The sequence below is a fragment of the Sander vitreus genome, chromosome 3, assembly GCF_031162955.1.
Source record: "Sander vitreus isolate 19-12246 chromosome 3, sanVit1, whole genome shotgun sequence".
NCBI classification, from domain to species: Eukaryota; Metazoa; Chordata; class Actinopteri; order Perciformes; family Percidae; genus Sander; species Sander vitreus.
The window spans coordinates 32786980-32813940 of record NC_135857.1 but is presented as its reverse complement, the minus strand read 5'-3'; the positions used below and the strand labels follow the sequence as shown (position 1 = coordinate 32813940).

The following is a 26961-nucleotide window of genomic DNA, read 5'->3' as shown; positions in this document are numbered from 1 at the left end:
ACAAAATACAATCTACAAGTTTTCTTAAAGCTGCTACAGCATAAATAAACAAGGATTTATCAGTATCACTATGAAAGTTAATAGAAACCCTGTCGGTTCCTGACACAAAATATAAACAAACAAAACAAAAGTACACATGCCAAAAAGTAAAAACGTTAACAGTGATTTATTAGTTGACTTTTTGTGATTTAAATTAAGTTTCCAAAGATATAAATTCCTTGTAGGAGTGTTAGTTGAAGCAGCTTCATGTAACAGTTTCTGATGATTATCTGATCTTTGTTCAGGTGCTGGCAGTGTGTCTGCTTTCTGAGGGTCAGAGGCTGTACCTTCACTGGAGCCACAAGGTAATAATGATAATAATACTCCCTATAAATAAACACAAACACTGACAGACATTTTGACGTGTTCCCCCTTGTTATAAGATGTCATATTTTGTGTTTTCTCATCCTTCTGTGTTTGTATCAGACTGGCATCGTGGTGGCATTGGCGTTCTCCGTCACAGCCACCGCCATCTTGTCCGACATTTGGAGCAAAGAATGGAAGACTCTCCTTCTTTCCCTGCAGGTCAGTCAATCCTGACACTCCAGCTTTTTTTGGGGGCTTTTCCGCATTTATTTGGTAGGACAGCTAGGTGAGAAAGGGGGGGGGGAAAGACATGCAGGAAATCGTCACAGGTCGACCATGGACCTCTGCGTTGAGGCATAAACCTCTCAGTATATGTGCGCCTGCTCTACCACTGAGTCAACCCGGCCACCAGGGGAGACTTTTAGTTTGTACTTTTTTGTTGTTGTATTGTACCGTAATTTGTGTAATTTTGTAATTTGATCTTTTAGGTGACAGCACCTTTCCTCCATGTGGCTGCAGTCTTACTAATGGTGATTCTGTCCTGGCCAATAGCGTTGCATTTCTTTCGTATGAACAAGAAAGGTAAGAAAGCTGATGAGTGTGTATCTTTGTCAGCTTTGTGTAGGATTATACAGCTGTAGACCCCCCTGCCATCCTTCTTTGTCTCCACTTCCTCCTAACAGAAAATCAATGCCTCATTTTTCTACTCGCACTCTTCTCTTTGTCTCTCTGATGCTTCTGTCTTCTTTTATTCATTTTTTTATCTTTTCATCATGACCTCCTTTCCTATCTGCTCTGTTTCTTTGTGTCAGTCTGTCTGGCCTGCGTCGTGTCTAAATGCCTGTTCCACTTCAGTGATTTGACTTTGACCTGTATGTCCCTCTGTGTCTTTCTTTGGTCTCCATGGGCACTGTCCCTGGTTGCCTTGGTGATTCAGCAGGGTAGAGTGATGCTGAGTCATGTCTGGGGGTCTCTCCTGGCAGTAGAGGTAGAGAGAGAGAGAGATTTGCCCAGCACAGGATGTAATATAGCTGGTCTGCTGTATTGAACAGCCACCCAAGCCTGGATGTGACAGGGAAGAGTGGATGGGTTAGTTTTGTAGTTTTCTTGATACTGGGTTAAGCTGGAAACAGACCTGTTAAGATTATAAATAAAAGAATACAAAGACTAGACATACCACATGTAATGACTTATGTACACCAGCATACAGATTTTTTTAGTCTTGACAGCCAGAAAAAAACACACATAGGAGTAAGAGGCAAACGCACCTGTTGACATTTCTAGCCGTCTCTCTCTGTCTCTTTCTTTGAATACCCTGGTGACCTGCGGTAGGACGGGGAAGGTAATCAATATACTGTGACTATACAGTATGTTGATTAAAGAGCATTAACAGTTTTCACCTTGTCAATGATTTATTTTATTGCAGTAACTGTCGCAACAATCAATGAGCCCTTCTTATTCTTTCACCCTGTGTGTTTAAGTGATATAAGCAGGTAACCATGCTATAATAAATGTAAAAGTCAGCTATATGGAACAAAACTTCTTCAGTAAAAGTTTCAGATTTAAACACCCCCTAAAAAAATCCGCTAACCTCCAGTGGTTTAACTTCTCGCCTTGATTGGTTTAGGACAAAATACATTTCTGATCTGCTGCAACATTATGAATCATCCAGACCGCTCAGGTCGTCTGGGAGACCTCTGCTTTCTGTCCCCAGAGTCAGGACTAAACACGGAGAAGCAGCGTTCAGTTTTCATGCACCACGTATCTGGAACAAACTCCCAGAAAACTGCAGGTCCGCTGCAATCCTCAGTTCTTTTAAATCAAGGCTCAAGACCTTTCTTTTTTTCTATGCTACCTTTTTAATTGTTCATTTCTTCAACTACACTGTAACTTTTCTTTTTGCATTTCATTCCTGTCCTATTCTATTTTAGCTGTTCTATTTAGTTTTTATATTCTTTCAATAAATTGTTTTTAATTGCTCTTTATGTTAGCAATGATGTAGAGATGTGTGGTTACATTTGAAACAGTTTTTAAACCTGGTGATTGGACAAACCAAAGACATTTTTACATGTTTTATATAATCTGAAAACAATGAGTGTGATATATATTAGTTTATAATATTTTTATGAATGGACGTTCCAGCCCACGTTTCCAGTTGTTTGAGCAATTATCTAGAAAATATCATTAATATTGGGCAAGATAGTTCTATAAAAGACTTTCCCGGGCGGATTTGCTCCTAACCAGACAGCCTCCATCCTGCCTGTTGCCCATATGGCTGCTGCTTAGCATCAGACCACCATGTTGATCCTATCAGAAAAGATTTAGGCTACTATATCTCATCCTGATTACTCCCGCACACTCTTGTAACCCTGAATTTGGCCATACAGTATTTAGAGGCTTTGAGGTGTATTTGTTGGTTTTTGGATTTGTTTGTGTGTGTTTTCTTTGTGCAGAGTTGATTATAAAACATGATTGGATCCACAGATTTTAAATGAAGTCTTTGTGTAGCTATTGCAGTAACAATCTGTGTACTGGTACTTCAGAAATTACACTGCTTGTACATCCCAGTACGATTGTGTTGTGTTGTTGTGTGTTCTTTAGTGCGTCAGGTGGCTGTCCTAGGTCTCTACCTGTCTGTGCTGTTCTCTCTCTACCTGGTCCCTCTGGGAATGTACTCACCCTGCATTAAGGAGGCAGGAACACTGGGACCCGCCCCGACACTCATCGGACACAGAGGAGCTCCAATGGTGAGACTGAACGGAACCGTGACAGAAGTTTGAAGTCTGTGTTTTACTGTCCGTCATTTCTATTGGTTATAATGTTTATTATTTCTCACTCTGGGAGTGTTTTGTCTCATGTGTGTAGCTTGCTCCAGAGAACACTGTGATGTCGTTTGAGAAGGCAGTGGAAGCTGGAGGAGAAGGACTGGAGACTGACGTTACCATCAGGTATCAACTGCTCTCACCTGTGTGTACGTGTCTGTATTCTTGTAATACTAAATAATAGTAAATATATTGTAGTGTTCCCCGAGGTGCGTTTGTGCATGTTCAACATTTTGTCCGTGCATCTTTTCTGGATCATTCTTGTATCCGTGCACTAAGGACAAGAGCATACTGCAGCGTATCATTCGCTCAGCTGAGAAGGCGATTGGCTGCAATCTGCTGTCTCTCCAGGAACTGTACGCCGCCAGGACGCTGAGGCGGGCAGGACAGATTGTAGCCAATCCCGCTCACCCCGGACACAAACTCTCTCAGCAGTAAGCCTCACCAACAAGGCCCCGGACCCCCACTGACACTGACTCTTAACCCCCACCAGTCATTTAACATTAAACTGAGACTGAGTGCCATGCTAATCTAGCCTTTAGCCCTCCCATTAGCCCACAGCTGCTGGAAAAGGGCACTATTTTACAGCCTGAAAACAGGGGGATTAGCAACACTGCATGACTGTAGTGTTAGCTGGTTAGCTTAATCCCAAGCTTATGGTGACCCCAGTATGTGTGTGTGTGTGTGTGTGTGTGTGTGTGTGTGTGTGTGTGTGTGTGTGTGTGTGTGTGTGTGTGTGTGTGTGGTCTGCATAAATGATAGTTGCTACTTGGCAGTTCCTGTGTAATTAATCTGTCAAGGCCGTAATCTATTTTTGTGTGAATTAATGGGCTTGTACATAACTAATAGAGTCCGGATCGGGCCGAATTTTTCTGTCCGAACCTGGCCCGCGTCCGACAGAACCGTGACCGAGCCCGGCAGGCATCAAGAGATTTATGTCCGAGCCCAACACCGTTAAAATCTAATTTTTCGGGGCAACAAGCTCACGTTAATAAGCTGTTAAAATGTTCAATGTGTAAACATTCACTACTTGCTTCGTTTCCGACCGTGATCAGAAAACCAGGGGAGACTCGGTACCTCCAGGGCCGCCGTTATAACATGAATAACTCTGCTCCGGTCGCATTTACACGTCTGCTCCTCTTTCTCTATCTCTCTTCTAGCTTCCACATATACACACACACACACACAGACACATGAGCTCTCTTAAAGGAGCCGCAGCACCATTTTACAACAAATGTCTTATCACGCTGATGTGACCGAGCCCGGCCCGAACCCGACCATAATTTCTAAATATCTGTCCAAACCCAGCCCGGCCCGTCGGGTACCGTCGAGACCCGTCAGTCTCGGATCGGGTATCCATGCCTTAATAACTAATATCACTCCAGTGATTAATTGAAATGACGGGCTCACTGAGATTGCAAATGTGTATGTTTGTTTGTGAATAAGATAGACGGCTTTATGAAAGCCAGACTTGGTGTGATTGCAGGTGTTCTGAGCAGAGAGCAGAGCTTTGGAGAACTAAATACTTATTGGTGACTTTAAATATCCTCTCAATCTCTCTTCCTCTCATCCCCCTCCCTTGTTTCTTTTCATTTCCTGTCACTCACTGTAAATATTTGTATATCTCTCTCTGTAGTTATGATGGTGTTCCCTTCCTGATGCACGACGCCACTCTGAAGAGAACCACCAATGTCGCTGAGGTTTTCCCAAATCGAACACACCTCGATGCCTCAATGTTCAGCTGGGCCGAGCTACAGCAGCTGAATGCTGGCGACTGGTTCTTATTGGTATTTCTAACACACACACACACACACACACACACACACACACACACACACACACACACTACGATTTCTCAAATTGACAATAATGATGATAAACATTACTCTGCTACAAACACACTATCTTACAGAGGGATCCATTTGGGACTGTGTCGTCCTTGTCTGAGGCCGACTGCTCCCAGGCCCAGAACCAGTCTGTTCCCTCGCTGGCCCAGTTTCTGGAGGTAGCGGCCTCTAGCGGCAGACTAGTGCTGTTTGACCTGCACAAGCCACCGTACGGACATCCCTACAGTCAGTCATACATCAACACCACTCTGCAGGTGGTGCAGGCTCACATCAACTCCTCACAGGTAAGTATGTAAAATATTTTCAGTTCCACATTTAGTTGAAAGCTGACATAAAATTGTGTTATATAATTGCGGGTTTGGATGATATTCAGTGAAAAACTGGCTACCATTGCTCTACAAACATAATATGTCAAATTATTTTGACCGTGATCCTAATTACATCCTTTAATATTGTGTATCTGCTGATACCGATGTCCAATCCGATACTTACTGTATTCACATAGCAGTAGAACATGCACTGTTGATTGAATATGTATCTGACACTTATTCAATTTGGCAAACCTCATTTTTAACAAGCTACCTAAGCTGAATACACAAGGTCTTGGTCAAAACTATTAAATTGGTCATCTCAAATATTAAATATTGATATGATGAGTTTAATTCGGAGGTTCTGACTCTTGAAAAAGTTTATCTGTGTTTTTTGCCCCCAACGGCTCTAACGGCCCAACTAGGATTAGGCACTGGTTATGGTTATGGTTATGGTTATGATTAGGGTTAGGTGCCTTGGAGGCAGCGGTCGCAGCGCTGCCTGGAAGGAGCCGTTGGGGGCAAAAAAAACATTGAGCCCTGAAAAGTGACATGACGTGATCCGCTAAAGAGAAGTCATCTCACTCTGTTGGAGTTGTTGGAATTGGTATTACAGCAGTATTTCCGCTAGGATTTCTAAGACGGCACCTTAGGATAACGTTCACATCACCGCTCATTTTACATACAGTTTAGCAACAAACTAAATGCTGAGGGAATATTAATATGTCTTTTCATGTTTGTTTTGAGCTGTATGCATCTCCACTAACCTGGAAAACGTTTTAAACAGTAAGTGAATAAAGCGTGTCGGCGGGATAAAGCGTCTCCTGCAGCGGGGAGTCAAAGGCAGAGAGACTTCTTGTCTCACCTGGGCTCTGATAGACAGTCAGAATTCAGTGCCTTATACTGAAGTTGCATTGTTGAAACTGTATGACAATCTATATAAGCATATAAAGAGAATTAAAAAGTAAGACCGGTGGGAACAGCAAGGATTGCGGGCGGATTACGTGTATAGAGCAACGGCTTCTACATTGTCCCATACTAGCAGCCTACAATCTCGTATTTTATCTGCTTTTATATTTTTAACTCCTATTAACTGCTCTTTAATGTTTAATTTCTTATACTGCACTGTAATTTTTATTCTCGTATTGTATCTGTTTTTAATTTTTGTAATCTTTTTATGTGAAGCACTTTGATTTGCCCTGTTGCTGAAATGTGTTATACAAATAAAGCTGCCTTGCCCATAACGCTACTTTCCAAGCTGTCATATTTCATGCGGTTTTCATGGTAAAGGAGGGGCGGACCGTTGCTACTAAATGCATATAGCGGAAACACTGTACAGAGTGGAGGAGCAGCGCTGCAACACTAGCTGCCAGAGGTGGACAAACCCAGTAGAGTACATAAGGAATTTGATCGGTTTTATTTCAGCTTACACCGTTCCATTTAAATGTGCCTGGATCTTTAGAATCAGCTCAGGACATCTCTGATTGTAACATCTTCAACAGTAGTTTTCCTCCTTCATTTACTGGTTGTTGCAATTGGTGACAGCATTATTTTGTGAGTTTGTGGGTGTGTGTGTTTAAATCCATGTGCCTGTGTGTGTTTATATTTATGTGCGTGTTTGCCTGTGTGTCTGTAGGTGCTGTGGCTTCCATCTGAGGACAGGGATCTGGTCCGGGCGGTGGACCCAGAGCTGCAGCAGACCTCTGGAGAAAAGGCATCTATTCAGGAACTGACAGACGGCCACATCACCAGGCTGAACCTACACTACAGCACCATGTCACAACAACAGTTCAGGTACACATGCACACATTCATGCATTAATGGAGTTATAAACGCCATGCCATAAACAACATTTTAGGCAATTTTCAGATTCATGCAGGTACCCTCGGTACCCTATGCTGAGGGTACCTGGAAGTGCTCTCTGTGTGTGCACACATATGTGTGTGTGGCTGTGTGTCGGTCAGAGGTGTCATGTAATGAAGTACAAATGCTTTGTTACCTTACTTAAGTAAAAATATTGGGTATCTATACTTTACTGGAGTAATTATTTTACAGCAGATTGTTTACTTCTACTCCTTACATTTTCATGCAATTATCTGTACTTTCTACTCCTTACATTTTAATAATAGCCTCGTTACTCCTATTTTAATTCGGCTTGTTTTCATTCCGGCTTGTCATCGTTCAAAAAAACACAAAAAAAAACAAAAACCTATCCAGATAAACCGCGCCATCCGGATAGAGTGAATTTGATTGTGGTTGGATGAGAAGTATAAACATATACCATTTTGACACACTATTGGTTTGTACGCGATCCATCGCACCTGTACATGACACACATCACGTCACACTCCAGCAAGGAAATAGCAGACGTATGTAGCCTAGTACGAAGACGTCCGTGGCAGAGACTCAAGAGAACTAGAGTGAAATGTCCCAACCAAGCACCAGCGAGGAGGTTGGTAGCCAGGAGGACCAGCCAACCCTTCTACATCCCTGGCCGTACCTGGAAGAATTTTTCGAAATGGTTGGATGCAATAAACAACTCCTTTCGAATGCGCTGCAAGCTCTGCGCACCCAAGTACCACGAGCTAATTACAATACTTATAGGCAACTAGTCATCATATCTTCCGCTCCATGAAACACATGTTAATGCTCAGTAGTAGGCCTACACATATATGGTTCTTTAATGTATTTGCATTGTACTAAAATGCGTTCATTTTCAATGGGCATAAATGCGGCTGAAACAGATGCATCCCAAATGTTTCAACATTAACATTTTAACATAACATTATAGTCATTATGGCCTTTAGAAAAATGCTTTTTTGTGGAGGTGGGGTAATGCACTATATGCCCCTTACATTACTTTTACTTTGATACTTTAAGTAGTTTTGAAACCAATACTTTTACACTTTTACTTGAGTAAAAAGCTTGAGTTAATACTTCAACTCCTACAGAAGGAGAGTCTTTTTAAACCCTAGTATCTATACTACCTGAGTAATGAATGTGAATACTTTTGTGGGAGTGTATGTCAGAGGAAGGGTGTTTGGAAATGCTCTCCTTGTAAGTCTGTGCATATGTGGGTGTTTGTGTGTGTGGTGTGGATAGAAGGGGGGGGGGGGACTGGTATATGGAATATTTTTAATTATAACAATATTTGTATCTGTTTTTATGACTGTTTTGTTTATCTTTCTGTATCTGCACTTTGACCACCTGAATTTCCCTGTTTTGGGATAATAAAGATTACCTAGCACAATTTGCAGCAAACACATTTAAAGGAACACGCCGACTTATTGGGACTTTAGCTTATTCCCCGTATCCCCCAGAGTTAGACAAGTCCATACATACCCTTCTCATCTCCGTGCGTGTTGTAACTCTGTCTGACGCCCCCAGTGCTAGCCTAGCTTAGCACAGATCCTGAAGGTAACCGGTTCCATCTAGCCTACTGCTCCCAATAAGTGACAACATAACGCCAACATGTTCCTATTTACATGTTGTGATTTGTGTATTTGTACAGCGTGTACAAATAACAAGGTCACATGAGACACAGCCGTCTTCTAACCGTATATAAACTGGGAACTATATTCTCAGAAAGGCGAAGCACTGCTACTCTCTGAAAGTCGACTTATTAAAGTCCCAATACGTCGGCATGTTCCTTTAACTTTAAGGATCATCGTTATTGACAGATTTTAACCTACAAATACCCAGACCTTTTATGACTTCACACAAAAGTAACAATGTTTGGCCACATCACCACAGTGTACAGAAAGAAAATCTTTTTGCAACAGAAAGAAACACATCCACTATTAGAAATTGATGACAAAATAAGGAGACTGTAAAGCACCCTTGTTTATGCTTACTGAGAGAGACGTGTAATTTCACTGTGTGTGTGTGTGTGTGTGTGTGTGTGTGTGTGTGTGTGTGTGTGTGTGTGTGTGTGTGTGTGTGTGTGTGTAGTTATGTAACTCAAGGTACAGATGGCCACCACGTCCTCAGTCACTTCATCTCTTTGCTTGTAGAACAGCCTCAGGGGAGGGAGAGAGAGAGGGCTGTAAAAGGCACCTGCGTGAGAATTTCACGGCAGGAGAGATAACCTGGGTATAGAGGAACATATTCGGGAGAGGAGAGAATTGGTTGGAGTGAGGTGAAGCAGAGGAAGAGGTATGGACAGGTTGCGGATAAGAGTTTAAATGAAGGGATGTGACTTAGATGAGAAGAGGGTACGAGAGGCTGATAAGTAGTACAAGAGAGATGAGTGGGAGGTACTGTACATACTCAGAACCTATGGGAGAACAATCTGGAAAGAATGAGGCTAGAAAAATGGTTGAGTGACTCACGCATGGACCGTTTTTAACACCACTCACACAGTCCACCGAAATAGTTTTCCCTTGTTGCTGTTGATTCATCTTAACTGTAATATCTCATTTTAAACATTGACATATCAGCTTTAATGTCACCGTATTTGTCACCAACTAAATATGCCTGGTTGATGAATCATGCCGTCTACCCCAGTTCATGCAAATGCAAATGTAAAATTTCAAGCCAATAGGAATACTTGGAATTGATGGTGGTGGTAAATATTCATGAGAAAGGACAAGTTTGTGAACGGGCAACACAGATTTTGATACCTGGAAGAATTTTTCGAAATGGTTGGATGCAAAAACAACTCCTTTCGAATGCGCTGCAAGCTCTGCGCACCCAAGTACCACGAGCTAATTACAATACTTATAGACAACTAGTCATCATATCTTCCGCATTATGAAACACATGTTTTGTGAACGGGCAACACAGATTTTGATAATGAACAACTTAAACACGTTACACACTGAACCTTTAAGACATAATGAGCACTTTGTGATTATTATAATCAGAGTGTTGTGTTTAACTTGGTATGAAATACCAGAATAAAAGTTACAGTGCAGCGTGAGAAATTAACAATTATATACATTCCTTTCCTTCCTCTCATTAACCTCCCTTCAGTCTTTTTCCTCCATCTTTTATGTCTTCCTTCCTCCTCTCCTCTTACCCTCCCTTTATCTTCTACTCCTCTCTTCCTGTGTATTCATCAGTCTATCTCCCCTTCCTCTCAAGTCAAATCTAATAAGCCCCACTGGCACGAATGTTGATGTTACATTGCTGATGCTAAATTACATATAATTGAAAAATTGCATGTCAGTATTATTAATTATTAATATTAGTAATTAGTAATATTCATGTAAGACAGTGGTTGACGTTGATTTGTGTTTAAACCCCTACTGCTAGATGGCTATGCTGAGACACACCACTAGTGTCCTTGCCTAACAGTGCCTAACAGTGCCTAACAGTGCCTAGCAGTGCCTAACAGTGCCTAACGGTGTCTAACGGTGCCTAGCGGTGTCTAACGGTGCCTAACAGTGCCTAACGGTGTCTAACGGTGCCTAGCGGTGCCTAACGGTGCCTAACAGTGCCTAACAGTGCCTAACAGTGTCTAACAGTGTCTAACAGTGCCTAACAGTGCCTAACAGTGCGTAACAGTGTCTAACAGTGCCTAACAGTGCCTAACAGTGCGTAACAGTGTCTAACAGTGCCTAACGGTGCCTAGCGGTGCCTAGCAGTGCCTAACAGTGCCTAGCAGTGCCTAGCAGTGCCTAACGGTGCCTAACGGTGCCTAGCGGTGCCTAACGGTACCTAACGGTGTCTAACGGTGCCTAGCGGTGTCTAACGGTGTCTAACAGTGCCTAGCAGTGCCTAGCAGTACCTAACAGTGCCTAGCAGTGCCTAACAGTGCCTAGCAGTGCCTAACAGTGCCTAACAGTGTCTAACAGTGCCTAACAGTGTCTAACAGTGTCTAACAGTGTCTAGTAGTGTCTAACAGTGTCTAACAGTGCCCTAGCAGTGCCTAACAGTGCCTAACAGTGCCTAACAGTGTCTAACAGTGCCTAACAGTGCCTAGCAGTGCCTAGCAGTGCCTAGCAGTGTCTAACAGTGTCTAACAGTGCCTAGCAGTGTCTAACATTGTCTAACAGTGTCTAGCAGTGCCTAACAGGGTCTAACAGTGCCTAACAGTGTCTAACATTGTCTAACAGTGCCTAGCAGTGCCTAACAGGGTCTAACAGTGCCTAACAGTGCCTAGCAGTGCCTAACAGTGCCTAGCAGTGTCTGACTTTTTGCTAGAAGCTAACAATGTAGCTATGGCTGAACTTTGGCTACTTTAGCATATAAACATTAGCTCACTAAGAACCTGGGAACCACAATCCCAAACTGGCAGTTTGATTTTCTGTGTACTGAATTGTTTACCTAAAGTAAACTTCTTTGACTTTTATGCACATCATGTCTTTTTTTAATTATTAGTTTTTCTAAAATTATACTTTAAAAGAAATCCCAATATATCGCCTTACGCACAGTATCGAAATATATTGCAATATATTGAATCGTGACCCACGTATCGTATCGCCAGATTCTTGCCAATACACAGCCCTAGTAAGAAAACAAAATAAAATACATTAATATTCACAAGACAACGGTAACAGTACAATCCTTTAGAATATACAATACCGTTCAAAAGTTATGAATCTCCCGCCACAAAAGCTTGATTGGGTCCAGAGAGATGTCGGAGAGGACTGCTTTATTTCTTTGATGGTCTTTAATGTTTTTGGTTTGTAGAAAGTACATGGAGAACAAAACGCTGTACAGTGGTTCACCCAGACTGACAACTGAGTGATCCCTCTGACTGAGCAACAGTTGAACTGGAAGAGAAGAAATCAGCAGTCATTGGTAAAATAAACTGGAAGCTTAGCATCAACATGTGTGCAGATTTAAATAGAAACAGGTTATTGTTTCAGTTTCAAGTGCTCAATAATATAGCCTGTAACAAGCAGGAATAAATATTTAGCAAAGCTCTTCAAACTTCACAATAGAAACAGAAGGTCAGTCTAGGGTTAGCACTGTTGGAACATCAACTGAACATACCATGGGCTGAAAAATCAGTTTAATCCTCTTCAATCTAACCATTGAGAAGTCTGCAGAGGGCCCAAAGAAACTTTTCAACGAGAATGTATCTAAACTAAAAGATAAAGGAAGAGCAAAGTGGAACTAAGAAGGAGACGTATGTTTTCTATTTGTTTATAGCAAATGGATACAAGATGTAGGGAAGGTTTTAGTTTGGGGATGATTTCCGGACATATGTTGCCAGCTTTCTGAAGAAGGCTTCTTGTAGGTCTTTATATTGTGTGCTCTCATTTAGGAAGTAAGGCTGTGTTTCAGTGACTTGCAGATCACAGCAAGTGTCACAGCGTCTGTACATCGTCCATGTTTTCTTCAGCTTTTTATCAACTTTAAGGGTGAGATATAGGGTTATTGTATTGGTGCATGTTAGGACAAAGACAATTGAGTTTGTGTTGGGTTTTGGCAGGTTGTTTCTTTTTGATTGTGTATGATTTAATTAGGTTGAAGTCTCTAAAGACCAGGTGATTAAGGAGACTCTTTAATGTGTTCCTCTTGGTTTTTTAAAGCAAGGTAGTGAAGTAATTTTCATTTATCTCCCCCTCTCTCTCTCTCTCTCTCTCTCTGCAGTAAGTACCAGTCAGTGAACATCAGCACTAACCTGTATGTGATCAGCCAGCAGTGGCTCTACACTCTGGCCTGGTGTGCCGGAGCTCAGTCCGTAACCACCAACTCCATCCACATCCTGTCCAACATCAACAAGCCGCTCTTCCTCATGGTGAGCAGATTGAACTCTTCAAATGATCACCCTGCTGTCCTGAATAAGGTTCACATCACATTTCTTAAAAGGTTAGTTTAGTTTGGTTGCATGACATTTCTCAGATTTCGGCTGAGATGGCTGGCTGAGTTCACAGCTGGGATTAGTTTAAGCCTACGGCACTTCACACTGCATAAATTAGCCTAGGGTATCATACTTTTCCTCTGCTTATAGCTTCATTGCCACACAACACCACAGTTGAATTTCAAATAGTTTCAGCCTAGCATTGTTAAAACAGAGGAGCAAATATTGGTAGGGAGAGCAAGTTAGCCGGCTGCCGAGTCGTCACTGCATTGCTGTGTGTGTGTGTGTGTGTGTGTGTGTGTGTGTGTGTGTGTGTGTGTGTGTGTGTGTGTGTGTGTGTGTGTGTGTGTGTGTGTGTGTGTGTGTGTGTGTGTGTGTGTGTGTGTGTGTACAAAGCCCTGCCCTCAGTGAAACCAACAGGGGCTGAAAAATAAAGCCAACACTTGCCAAAAACTGCAGTTCCTTGAATGGTCACTTGAGGTTTGATCCGAAGCAAATCAATCCCACCCCCAAAAAATGCAAACAAAAGTTAAAATGCCTAACTTTACAGCATAATGAAACAAGCGTATAGTCTGGTACAGGTGGCTGCCATTCCAGGAGGCGTGCATGGACTTTAGGCTTCATTCAGCCCTCCTCAGCTCCATCCACACTCCACCTCTTTTCCCTTTTTTGAATTAGCCGGGAGAAGAGCAAGGATAGCAACAACTGAGCTTTACAATGGCTCTTCAGAAACCTATGGGTGACATCACAGACACTACGTCCAAATTTGTATACATGTTCTTATTAAAAAGTAAAATTGGAGGGCTGTCCTAGTCTTTTCTTTTTATTGTCCACATTAAGGATCCAGCACTCAGCACTCAGCAGTCTTCACTGACTAATTGTAAGTATAGCGCGTTGTGTCTTATTTTTATTATAATTTATATTTTAGAGAATTTGCTCTGATCCACTGTGACTTTCAATCAGTAGGCAGGTGGTTCTGTATCTGTTTGAAAATCTCTTCAGCAGGTAACGTGGGTGTAATGAAGATTGAGCCTGTGATCGTTCGGTTACATAAACATTCTCACTCACCGCCTACACGTCTGTGTAACTTCAAATGAGTTTGATTACATTTTTAATACGAGTGTTCAAGTCTGAGCCCAATACTTTCTGGTGACTAAATGAAATAATGATATTTATGTTCATACTTTGTTCCAGCAAATGTAATCAACTCATTTCTCTCTCTGTGTCTCTCTCCAGACTCCAGAGGAATATAGTTTGATGTGGATTCTGACCGATGCTGTGTCAGCTTTCCTCATCATTGCTGTTTTCATATTCCATTGGTGCGTAGACACAAACACACACACACACACACACACACACACTGCTCTCATGATTATCTTTCACTGCTAATTGTAATGTCGGGTGGGTGGTGACGCTGTGCAGGGTTGAGTCATCCTGGCTGCTGATGAGGTTTCTTTATTAATATGTAATCCGAGATGAAGACAAATGTGTGCTTGATCAATGTAAGGATGGAGAGAAAGAAAGACAAGACAGCACAGCTGGTATTTATTTATGTAGCATTGGCCATCATTTATATCATATGAATATTGAAATATTTGTCTTGCAAGCTTGATTGCAGAGATACTGTGGCAAGGATGTATTATAGGACCTGGATCCAGCGTTGGAGGCAGAGCCCTGTTCATTCCTATGAGAGTTGCTCAGTGGCACATACGCCACAAACGTTTCTAAGATTCCGGGTTTACTTCCGTGATATGCAGCCCACTGAATATGTGCAGTAGTGTTTCTCCCGCTGGCCCCGCCCGCGAGTTCCCGCTCGGCCTATGAACTTTAACATTATGGTGACGTCACAGGTTTTTAAATAACGTTTCTCTGCTAGAGGGCTGTTTTTTCAAATATCAAAAGTCCACGGATTAGAAATTCAGAATAGAAAGAGTCATAAGTGACCTTGTTTGCAGTTCAAGGTGTGCAGTGGTGGCCTATCTGGAAAATCCTTTATAGGTCGCAGGGGGATTTTTCGTTGCAATACTGCGAGTGGGCACTGGAAAAAAATAAATGGCGGAAAGGCTGAGTGCTATTCCTGGGGGGCTGGTTGGAGTCCATCACAACACAAGTGATCAGACAAGTACAAAAGTTCAGATTAACCAAGAGTGCCATTGCGGAACATTAAATCACCTGAAAAATACACCAGGTTGTCACTGTATAACTAATCAGACCTCTAGTTATTTTTTAGCATAACCAGGCCTTTAGACTGCGGATATAAAAAGAGAGTAAGAGTGAATGTCAGTAAGATGCATCCCTTCCTCTCAGCAAGATGAGGCTCTGCACCACAAAGAGCTGGATATTTTTTACATGGCCTCCTCTGCGGATTTATTTTTACTTTATTTGTTGTTATCACATCATGTCTTTCATCATCAGTCGCTCTTCTCCCTTTTTATAACTGAGTGTTGGTCATTACTCATGTGGACGACCCCCGCTCACACACACACCCACACACACTCACACACACACACACACACACACACACACACACACGCACGCACGCACACACACACACACACACACACACACACACATCAAAGCAGCTACAGTGGCACATGTGGTCGTCTCAAAGCACTTTGGTAAACACAGAAACACACCTGGTTATTCTCTTCCGCTCTGATCTCTCTCTCTCGTGTGTGTGTGTGTGTGTGTGTGTGTGTGTGTGTGTGTGTGTGTGTGTGTGTGTGTGTGTCACAGGTGGAGAGAGAGAGGCCTGCCCTTCTGGTCAGGCAGCCGTCAGACTCATGAGAACGGACCATACAGCAAGTTCAGGACAGGTATGACAACGTATTCCTTCTCATCACTTCGTCTCCTACAGTATACTGTGAATTGCTCGTCTCCATCCTGGCTGATATTTGCTGTGTTTACTGGGATTTGTTTTTTGTTTTTTTTACTGATGAGGCCAGAGATCAATAAGACAACCTACAGTACCAAAATGTTTGCATCTGTTTTTTTCACCAACAAAAGATCAAAAAATAAATGTTAAAACTGAATATTGTTTTAAGCTTACTTGTGAATTTGAAACATTTTATCTACAATCAACAACGGTACATTTAATATATTGGGACTCAGAGAGTGTCTTGGCCAGGTTGTGGCAGGAATAATCTAACATTTTGGGAAATACTTTTTTATTCTAACTTTCTTGGAGTTAGATGACAGCATCAATATCAATTCCATCCCTGTTAATCAGTACAGAGGTAGGGTTAGGCTTTGATGGAGCAGCTTGGCTTCAGTAACCGGTTTGACGTCTCGATTTCACAAAGGGTATTATCAATTGTTCAGGCACTGTAGCCACCGACACGTCTCCGGAATCACTAGTTTTATTCAGAGTTGCAAAGTGTGCGAAGCTGGACAGGACTTTTTAAATTGCTGCTAGCATTAATGGTCTAATACAAACATGTCCCTTAGCTGACCCAACACTCTGCACTAGACACACAGGGATGTAATTAATATTGATCCTAGCAAACAATCCTGTTTTTGCAAAATGTCAGTAATATCAGAGATAATATTATATATAATATATATATAATATTATCTCTGATATTACTATATATATATATATATATATATATATTATATATTACTGTCTTGGCATGCAGTGATCTCCAGCTGTGTGTGTTGTGTGTGTGTCAGACTCTTCAGAGGTCATCTGTGTTCGCTGGAGTCCCCTCCACCCTGACCCCCCTGCTGGAGCCCTCATCTCCCTCCCCTTGGTCTTCAACCCATGACACCCTGCATGTCAGCCCTGCATGTCAGCCCTCCGGGAACCTTGTATGAACGCTGCTCGAACTGTACAAGCTGTACAAGTTTCCTGTAGAAAACTAGCATGAACCCTCGATGACGCCCGTAGAGAGAGAGAGATGTGTGTGACCGGGGTTTAAGCTTCACGAGGCAAGCGACAGCAAGACAATTGTGTAGAAAGAGATGCAAGAGGCGTCACAAACTCCATATACTGTGACAACCACAAATGACCTTCACTAGAGAACTACTGTACGGTGTATAAGCGTGGAAAAAAGTCCTTACTACTGCAGCATATGTATCTTTGCATTTGTACTGTAGATACATGGCTGTCTTGCACCTTGTTATTTTAGTCTACTTTCAATGCTCACGTCACCTATCCTTGGCTCCCTGCCTGTACTTATCCACCCCCTCATACATGTTGCACCCTTGCCTCTCCTCAAGCATGGCCTCTGAATTACCCACAATGCTCCTTGACATGTGATATATGTGTGGTATAAAGTCTGAACTGTTTGACTTTGCCCCCCCCCCTCCTTTGCAGAGCTGAGTGACGTGTGGTCCATCTCCAGCGTAATCGTCCGGCCCGACCTACGGAGCATGCCCAGTTCACCCAGTACCCCTCACCTGCCCACCATCACAGAGGAGTGACTGGGGGAGACACAGAGAGAGAGAGAGAGAGAGAGAGAGAGAGAGTGTTGAAAACTTGATTTCAAATCAAGTGTTTGTAGATAACATAATGCAAGGCAATTTTATTTACATCGCAGCATTCAGACATGAAGCATATCAAGGTGCTTTAACGTCTATCCTCTGGCATACAGGAAGCCAGTGCAGTGATTGAGTGCATTAAATATTCATGACTAAATTAGCAACAATCAAATTGGATTAAAAACCTTCTTGGTTATTATTTATCAAGAGTTTAACACTGAAAAACTAGATGTGGTTTGATCCGATTTGACAACATACTGCAAGCAAACAACTGTCATCACATTGGCATTCAAATGTAGTTTAATTTGTGATGTTATCACCTTTTTCCAACTAAGCCCTGCCCGGTGCCAGAAGCTCAGAGAACCCCAAAAATGCAGAAATCTGTTGCAAAAATAACCAAAACTGTTCTGTATTTGGCAAAAATTGTTCATGTAAGAACTCATCACTCATAGTAAGAAGCTGATTGAGAAAATGTGTTTGAGTAAAAGAGAAAGGCTAACAGAGTCTTTGAATAAGACATTTACATTAAAACATTTTATTTAGCTCAAAATGCAATGCTGAAAATTGCAAGAGTCATTCGAGTACATCAGCTTCATCAGAGTTGAGGAGAAAAATGCCAAAGTGACCAAGAACAGAACGGCGAAACATGTTCAGGTAAAGTAAGAGACAGCATCCTCTCTCACTGGGCCGACTGCCTGCAGGAACGTAGCTGCTGAACCAAACCTCATTCACTGATCTGCCATCAGGGACGGAGCGGAGAGACTCCAGTGTCTATTTCCATACTAAAATCTCATAGATGCCATTCAAAAAAAAAACTGGGCGGTGAGGACAGTTGAACACATGCTTGATTTTCATCATTCAACGCCACCAGCTGAGCTCGACAACGCAAGAAACTAAACCTCACGAAAGAAAGAAGAAACCAATGAATATATACTGCTGTAGGAATACATGAGTCGCTTTCACTTGTTCCGTCTCGTGTTTCTAGTTGATAAAAACCAAATGGAAGAGGCCGCAGAGAAGCTTGAGCAGGAGAAGATGATAAAATGGACTCTATGGACTAGGAGCTACATTTTTTTCATTTTCAGCTGTACAGATATCAGGTGCATTATACCAAACCTTTAACCATGTCTTAAACTTTAATCTCTCTGTGTCTGTGAGGTGTCGGATGCGGTGTATGAACTCTACACTGTTCAGACAGAATGAATGTAAACCTGAGGCTTGAGAAGGTATTGTTAATTGTTACTGTTTATGTTTTATACTAAAGTGAATGTATTATCAAGCAGGGCCGGCTTTCTCAAAAGCATATGAGGAATGTTTTGGCTGGTAGTCCTTCCAGTTTGGCTGCAGATTTGTGCCGAATGTATCAGCTTCTCTAAATAAAGATATAGATATATAATATATAGATGCTTTTGAGAAACCAGACCTTGTTACTCTTTTTACGAGGCAGTGAATACAGCATCTGCTTTTTCCTCAAATATACGCACACAGTACTTTCTGGAAGTATAACTGTATAGTCCGTCTGTGCTATGTTGTCGTAACTTAAACTGATTTTAGATCTGAAATCCAGAGTGTCTTGTACTTTTCAGGTGTGAAATACATGAGGTTAGGGGCTTTGACTTTCTGAGAGGTTTGCCAGTTTGCGATAGCCTGGTTGACACCAGACCCCTTCTCAGTTGTAATTGAGAGCGGGTCTGGGGAAGGTTCATTCACAGCCCATTTCCAAAGGGGCGTCACCAACGGACGGCACTCAAATGCCTCTGGGTGCAATTGGATTATATATATATTATAATTAGTCCTTCAACCAATCAGACCAACGATCCAGGTGACGTAGCAGCTACAGCGGCATCAACGGGTTGCTGCGCTTCGGTGGCCGTCATGTTGAATGTAAACAAAAAGCTGCTTTCCGTCGCTGTGCTATCGTCATCGTGTAAAGCCCGCCTCAACGGTTGTGATTGGTGCCTCGATTTGGAAAAATTGGAAATGGGCTTGAATGGACTCTTGGCCAGACGGACTTGCAGAGCAAGTTTGCCCTGAAGTTCGTCAGGGTTTTCCCAGGCTAAGTTTGCGACAGTGTTGGAGATGAAGTGCCATTAAAAAAAAACAACTATGGCTTTGTTTTCATTGGTAGAATCCGATGGCGGTTTATTCATCCAGCATAGTAAATGTACAGGAATTGATTTCAAATATAACAATAGTTTCTGACAAATCTCCTTGAATGCACACCTGTGCAGGTATCGATTTGCAAGGAATCTGTGTAACATGGTTCACAGTGCTCATCCCGTTTAACCTGCAGTCTCAACCCATGTGCACATGCTTTTACCCAACTAGCCTTTTATTTCGCATATAGTCCATTAGTCCATAGTACCATTCTGATTCATTCTAAGATTTAGATAGATAATGGAAGTTTTTTTAAGTTTAGAACTTTAGGGATATGTGCTGCCTGACTGAGGTGTTGCTGAAACATGTCAGAAGACAGATACAGTACATGTTTGGTTGCAATCAGAGGTTTCTGGACTATTTGCTTTGTCTTAAACACTTCTGAATGAGATTATGGTCAATGCATTGCTCAGTCCTGAAGTCAGACAAAAATGAAACATTGCAGAGTCACATAACTTCAAATGCAACAAAGCAACTGTAATGTACTGTATCGTATTGTAATATAAGCGGTTTGCAATTAAGTTTAACTGTATTTGTGTTCCTGTTGAGAATATAGTAGGCTAATCATTTTAGCTGCAATCACTATAGCTGCACAGCCGTATTTATTCTATTGAATATGATGTTTCCCACAGATGGACTGTTCATTTTAAGTCAGCGAGTCTGGTGACGATGCAACAACTGCGCTGGATTTCCTTTGGAGATGCTTTGCATTTTGAGCCTTGCATGTGTTGGATTCATCCAACGTTTATAGATGCTTTCTTAAAGTGATATTACACCCAATATCTATCTTTTTAGTAACAGATTTAAAAGGTGTTTGTAAAGACATTTTCCATGGGGATTCAAGTGGTGGCAAGTCTTTAAAATTCTGTATTTCCCAAAACACAGTCAGGTAAAAGGTGGCGCTCCTGAGGTAAAAAATTAAAAATGCTCAGAAGAAAGCTAAATAACAGATTTGCCTTTTTTTTTACTGACTTCAGTTTTGGTAAATGCAGACGTTAAGGCAGAGCAGCAAACTGAGTTTATTTAAATTCATAGAAATGTTGACAAACCACTGCAGTATATTCCACTTCTCCCCGGTCCAATTGAAGCTTAATAGCATAACATGGAAGATATTTTTTAGTAAACAATGACTGTTTGGCACATACTGAGCATGCAGGTGAACAGCAGAGAAGTGTACAACATTACAGCAGAACAAGATGTTTCAATTAAGCTTTGTCTGAAGTTAGATAGCTAACATGCACATTTGGGACCTGAAACTCAGCCAAGCAAGAAAGATCGATGGTCCAAAGAGCAGAGGTTTAACCTCAGGCTCTGCTTTAAAATCTCTTTATTGAAGACATAATTACATTATTTTCAAAAGCCGGCTGAGCCACCTTCCCTCCAGACTGGTGAACAAAATGACTTTCTGCATGAAAAGGTTTTCTTGTTTCTTGGCTTAACTTAAGAGCAAGGTTTTGTTTGATGATCTCTTTCTTATTTTCTGAAACAGGCGCCATCAGTATGTAAAGGGGCATCGGACTGGGGGGAAAGAAGGGGACTGAGTACCCCAAAAGATGCTAGAATGAATAGCTGTGGATGCGGGGAGGGGCCCATAAAAAATGCCTTTCTACAGGGCCCAGGATTTTATGCTACGCCCCTGAGTACATACAACATACCTCCTTTACTGTCTTTCATTTTTAAATGGTATATTCACGGTCAGAGCCCATGTAATGGATTTATTTAATAGAGATATAAATTCCACTCTACTGGAAGCTGTGGCCCTTTGATTGGCTTGTACACTGAGACATTGGCAATTTGTCTTAACTATGTGACTTGTATTTTGATCCTGACTGTACCAGAACGTGTGGACGTGTGTGTGGCTCTTTTAAAATCAGAAAATCACTGTAATCTAAAATGAGTCAACAGTCTACATCTCTAAAATCTGAAACAACGTAAATTGCACAAGTGTCTTTGAATAATAAACTGCAGTATGCTGAGGAAAATAATATAAGATATATTATAATGTGGGTATTAGGGGTCCAGCTGCCATTCTTTCATCTGTAGCATTTTACATCTAGTGTTGTACTGAACGACTACATTTTATTTTCTAGAAGAATTTTATTTTATTTTTTACTGTAACTTTTCTCTGATTGTAAATGCTACTGTCATCTGTATTAAAATGTTAAAAGAAAGGTTTGGTTGTTGGTAGATCTATCTGTGGTGTTTTTTATGCCTGAAATGTACAAACATACATAGCTTATGACTGCTATGACTTTTTTATGTCTTTTTTCGATCTAATATAACGATGACTTTTTTTCCAACATTTTATACTAGGACTATTTTTTTGACATACTGTACTATATTTTTTTCGACATACTATGACTATTTTTTCAACAAACTATACTATGACTTTTTTATGACTTTTTTCGACATACTATACTATGACTTTTTCATGACTTTTTTAGAAATACTAGCTAGACTATGACTTTTTTATGACATACTTGGAGTATCTCTACTGTAGACTGATATGCTTTACACACATCCAGTGTCAGCTTTTTAAAAAAAATAGCGTCAGCTACAGTAGCCTATTGGATTTAGCTGAACAGCAGCCGGTGTTCTGTCGATCTATGCTACCTATCGAGCTGTGCTACTTAGCGGTTCTGCGCATGCGCACGACCCACAAGCGTGGTCTGATTCCCCGCCCATAAATCTATGCAACCTTGCGGTCGGACATGCGGTCGATACTGTTACGTTTACGTTAGAAATGTTAGAAATAACACATTGTACTGTATTTGTGGTAATAATACATGTTTTAATAGAATATCAAAATATGCTCCTTATCTCCTGACAGTACACATGGAGTGAGTGCAATATATAATGATTCTGTTGGGGGAGCATTATTTGATAGGGTATATTTGTCTATCAGAATACGCTACCACTGAAATATTCAATAAAGATATAATGGAGTATCAAAATATTCTCAAATAAACATAAGACGTCAATACTGTAAGAGTTATACCTCTATGGGATTCAGCCTGCCTGAACAATTGGAAATGGGAACACATAAGGAAACACATTTCGATAGGGCAGCGCAACTCGATAGACTCTACTATCGATTTGCGCTACGGTAGCATTTTTCGACAAGGCAGCATAGATCGTCAGAACACCGGCCCAAAGTCTGATAATGACACCGACTTGCCATTTTGGTTTCACTTTCTTGTAACTATTGTAATTAAAATGTTACACTCAGTGGTCACGCTCTGAACATCCTCTCCGTTTCTCAGAGACCATGTAACTAAACAACACTGCTAATGCCAACCATTTAAAAGCTAGCCTGTACTTACACTATTCCTAGTATAATGTTAGATTTAGCAATTTAGCTTCACGTAGGCTAGCTAGTGGATAGTAAGGACCATAGACGGACGACAGGCAGTGGCTGTTGCTTAGTTACGCTTAGCCTACATGCCGACCAGATGCCGACTGACGACGACTCTACACGAGCTCAAGTGCATTTTGGGAAAAGAAAAAAAAGTGGATAACGTGCCAGTGGTGACTAGAAAGATTCTTGAGGTAAGTTGTAGGCTACTTGAAATCATTTCTTATTTTTAACTTATATTTACATGCAAAAACGACATCTTGGGCGGTTGTTATTTTTACTGGTTTCATTTGGTTTCTAACAGAGCTGTTAGACCCTTTACTATATAACTGCCGAGGCCAAGCCACTTATTCCCGCCAGGATTGCATCCCCTGGCTGCGGGAGTGCGCGTGCACTCAGAGAAGCTCAGTTTAAAGCCCATGTTGCAGGTTAACCACCACTATTGATTAATGGGTACGTAAAGCACTCAACATATGCATATCATTGTTAAAAATGTCTCCAAATAGTGTTAAAGGCCAGTTTTTGTCGTTTTTGGTATAGAGCTCAGCAGTCCCGCCCCTCCTCTGAGAGACCTTCGGTTCCGGAAGTAAATTTCCCGTCATTTCTCCCACTGACGTCTGGAAAAATCTGTATATAAAGAGTTTTAGACCATGCCTTAGGCCAGTGGTTCCCAACCTTTTTTCCTTGGCGCCCCCCCTACTCATGTCTAAGAAAAGCTGAGCTTGGGACGTTGTAAACACATTTTCGATTAGATATCTCACGTTTTGATGGTAGCCTACTAGCTCCAGTAACAACATATTTGCCTAGTGTTTATTTATTACTTGGACGGGGATGCTGTTCGGCTTTTCACAAGTTTAGACAGCTAGCTAACGCTATGCTGACGTTTTGTTAACATTAGCGCAACAGCGTTAGCCTAGACGGCTAGGTAAATATTACGACTGCCTTCGGAGTTTCCTATATCTGCGTCCACGTTGTCAACATAAGAGCTGTGGCGTTAGTGCTCCTTTTGTACCATAATTGTATTGAATGAAATGTTAAGCTTCGAGATGGGTGGGTTTTTGTTACGTTACACTCAAAGCTAACTGGCTACAGTTAGCCTGTACGTATGCTAGCGGAATTAGCTAACATAGCCATAGCGTAGCCAGCCAGCAACTACGGCAGTAGTTTAGGCGAGCTAACCACGACAGCTAACACATCCACACGTGTCTCCATTTCAAACATCTCAGCAGAGGTTGATTGTGGGCGACAATACTATTTGATGTTGTTGTGTAACAGTTTAAGTGTTTATTACCAACAAGCAAATTGCGCAAATTCGTTAGAAAATAAACCCTGCAAGATGGGCTGCTACACTTCAAATTCACCTCGTAAATTGAACAAATAGTGACGTGGCAGACTCGACAGGGTTTTCCATAGTAACAAGGGACTCATTTATCTACATAAATACGTTTATTTGTGTGTTACATTAACGGCGACGTGTGAATTGTTTAATGCCTCATTTCCCAAAGTTCCATATTGCCGTGCACTTTATCTATGTGACTCGACATCACATGCAGGTTTATGAACAATATTTTTTCCTTTAATCTAGGCTACCTCCATCTGTCTAGTCTCTGCAGGTGTAGTCTGACAAGGACGCCCCGTCTTTGCTAACCCATGGCGCCATTTTGATGCTACCAAGCCATCACCTCCCGTTAGCATCCCATTGACTCCCATTCATTTTGGCGTCACTTTGACAGCGAATAACTTTACATCTGAAGCGTTTAAAGACTCTATTTGTCCGTTGTTTATTTCTAAAGAAACACGACAATGTATAAAAGGCTCCATTACCTTGTACCTCACGTTATGGCTCCGTAGCAGACGTTTTTGTAAAAATACGCTAACGATTGTGTCATAACCACGCGACTTACTGTCTCATAGTAGAGGAATTACCGTATAGTACAGGAGAAGCTCTCAGGCAGTTTCGTCTCACATTAGCTATTTAAGTGTAATGACTAATGTTAACTATCATTGTAGTGATCAATAATGAGCCTGTGTCTATGTTATCTCCTTACATATACCTACGCTCTCCGTCTCTGCTAGATTGGGAATGATTGAGATTTCTCTTGGCACAGATACCAGAAGACTTATTCTCTCAGGTTGTTCATTGTGACCAAAAGAACACAGAAAATAACACACATGATGGCAGGATAGACGCTTTGCATGTTAGGGGAGTCAGTCGGCCTATGTAGCTAATGGAACTGTGGAAAACACTGTTGATTAATCTACAACACTAAACGACGTATTAAACAATTCACAAGTCGCCTTAAAGGTGCTCTAAGCGTTTTTTTAAGCTACAACATTTTTTTGTCACATACAGCAAACATCTCCTCGCTATCCGCTAGCTGATATATTTTGAATGCTATCTGTGTTTTCCTTCTCATAGGCTAAATAAAGGTATTCCCACCATAAATTAGTACATACAAGTGTATCAGAATGCAGGAAATGGAAGTCTTAAAATAACGCTGGGGAAGGACACCCAGATCCCACACTTTGATATAAATGAGCGATGGAGATGGAGATGGAATGATATAATCTACAAAATCATAAATACACTGTAGCTTATTTACTTGGCACAAGCCTGGTAGTTTATGGTAGTGGGTAATTACTCAGCAGAAGTTATAAGGTTGGTCATAGATGGTGTGAAACCACAGAAGCTCTTCGTTGCCTCTTTCGGTTTTTACTAACGGCCCTTTTACTCTGTTTTGACTATCTTTAGAGCAGGGGTCTTCCAACGTTTTTTTAAGCTATGGACCGCTTAACTAAGAGAGACGGAGCAGGGACCCCCTATTACATACAGTATATTGTATAAAATGAAGTTGCATATTAAAGTGCTCATATTCTGCTCATTTTCAGGTTCATAATTGTATTTAGAGGTTGTATCAGAATAGGTTTACATGGTTTAATTTTCAAAAAACACCATATTTGTGTTGTACTGCACATTGCTGCAGCTCCTCTTTTCACCCTGTGTTCAGGTCTCTGTTTTAGCTACAGAGTGAGACCTCTCACTGCTGGAACATCTTTGTTGGCAGTCGCACATGCTCAGTAGCTAGGTAAGGACTACATGAGCTAGCTAGCTGTTTCTCCAACTTCAGTAGTACAAGGCAGGATTAGCTGGGAGACTTCTTCTAAACGAGGGCGCGCTTCCATCTTTGTGTGGAATACCTGCAGAACAGGGACATGGAAGTAGTTCTATACAATTTATTTTGTAGATTAGGGTGAATTTGTGTGTGTTGTAGCAGTGTTTTGCCATTGAGAACAAGCTAGCATGCTAACGGTTAGCCCCCTAGGCCCCTCGTCTCGACTAGTGACGTAGAAAGCCGTGCAGATTTTGAACAGCTCACCCGGAGACTGAAGGCAGGACACATTCAGAAACTGTATCTCACTCAGAACAGCATGGATGTTTGTTTTTTTCAAAGTGTGTATGTGTGTGGAAGCACCAGAGACACAAAATAACTCCCCAGATCCCAGAAAAAGTGATTCTTTCATAATATGGGCATTTTAAACTGGGCCTACAATAACGTGTAGCGCGGCCTAAAGCCTTTATACATACATTTTTTTTGCCTAGAATACTAAGCTATTAAAATAATAATTGTTGGCATGATTTTATAAATCATCTTTTAATGTTACACATTGGCTACCTGTGGCACAGTGAATCCTTAGGATGAACTGTATCTGTGTGGCTACTTTAGTGACTACCTTACCTATATGCCAGTAAGCCTATCATCAGTGGGGATTTATATTTGCTAATAATATGTTAGAACTATGTTAAGACATTTACATTTTTGAAAAATTGACAATTTGGAGGCCCCCCTGCAGTAACTCTGAGTATTAAACCATGACTAGACATTTCACA

The 26961-nt window shown here is 41.4% G+C and overlaps 1 protein-coding gene across 1 annotated transcript in view; it reads left to right on the top strand.

Moving 5' to 3' along the window:
- Positions 1-17503, top strand: part of gdpd4a (glycerophosphodiester phosphodiesterase domain containing 4a) — a 49653-nt gene extending 32150 nt beyond the window's left edge. The window contains exons 6-17 of the mRNA XM_078247123.1: positions 285-344; positions 466-564; positions 834-927; positions 2947-3092; positions 3211-3293; positions 4804-4954; positions 5080-5298; positions 6959-7116; positions 12868-13015; positions 14315-14397; positions 15815-15894; positions 17397-17503. Coding sequence (XP_078103249.1) covers positions 285-344; positions 466-564; positions 834-927; positions 2947-3092; positions 3211-3293; positions 4804-4954; positions 5080-5298; positions 6959-7116; positions 12868-13015; positions 14315-14397; positions 15815-15894; positions 17397-17503 — 1428 coding nt within the window. The remainder of the gene's footprint in view (positions 1-284; positions 345-465; positions 565-833; positions 928-2946; positions 3093-3210; positions 3294-4803; positions 4955-5079; positions 5299-6958; positions 7117-12867; positions 13016-14314; positions 14398-15814; positions 15895-17396) is intronic.
- Positions 17504-26961: the final 9458 nt, after the last annotated feature.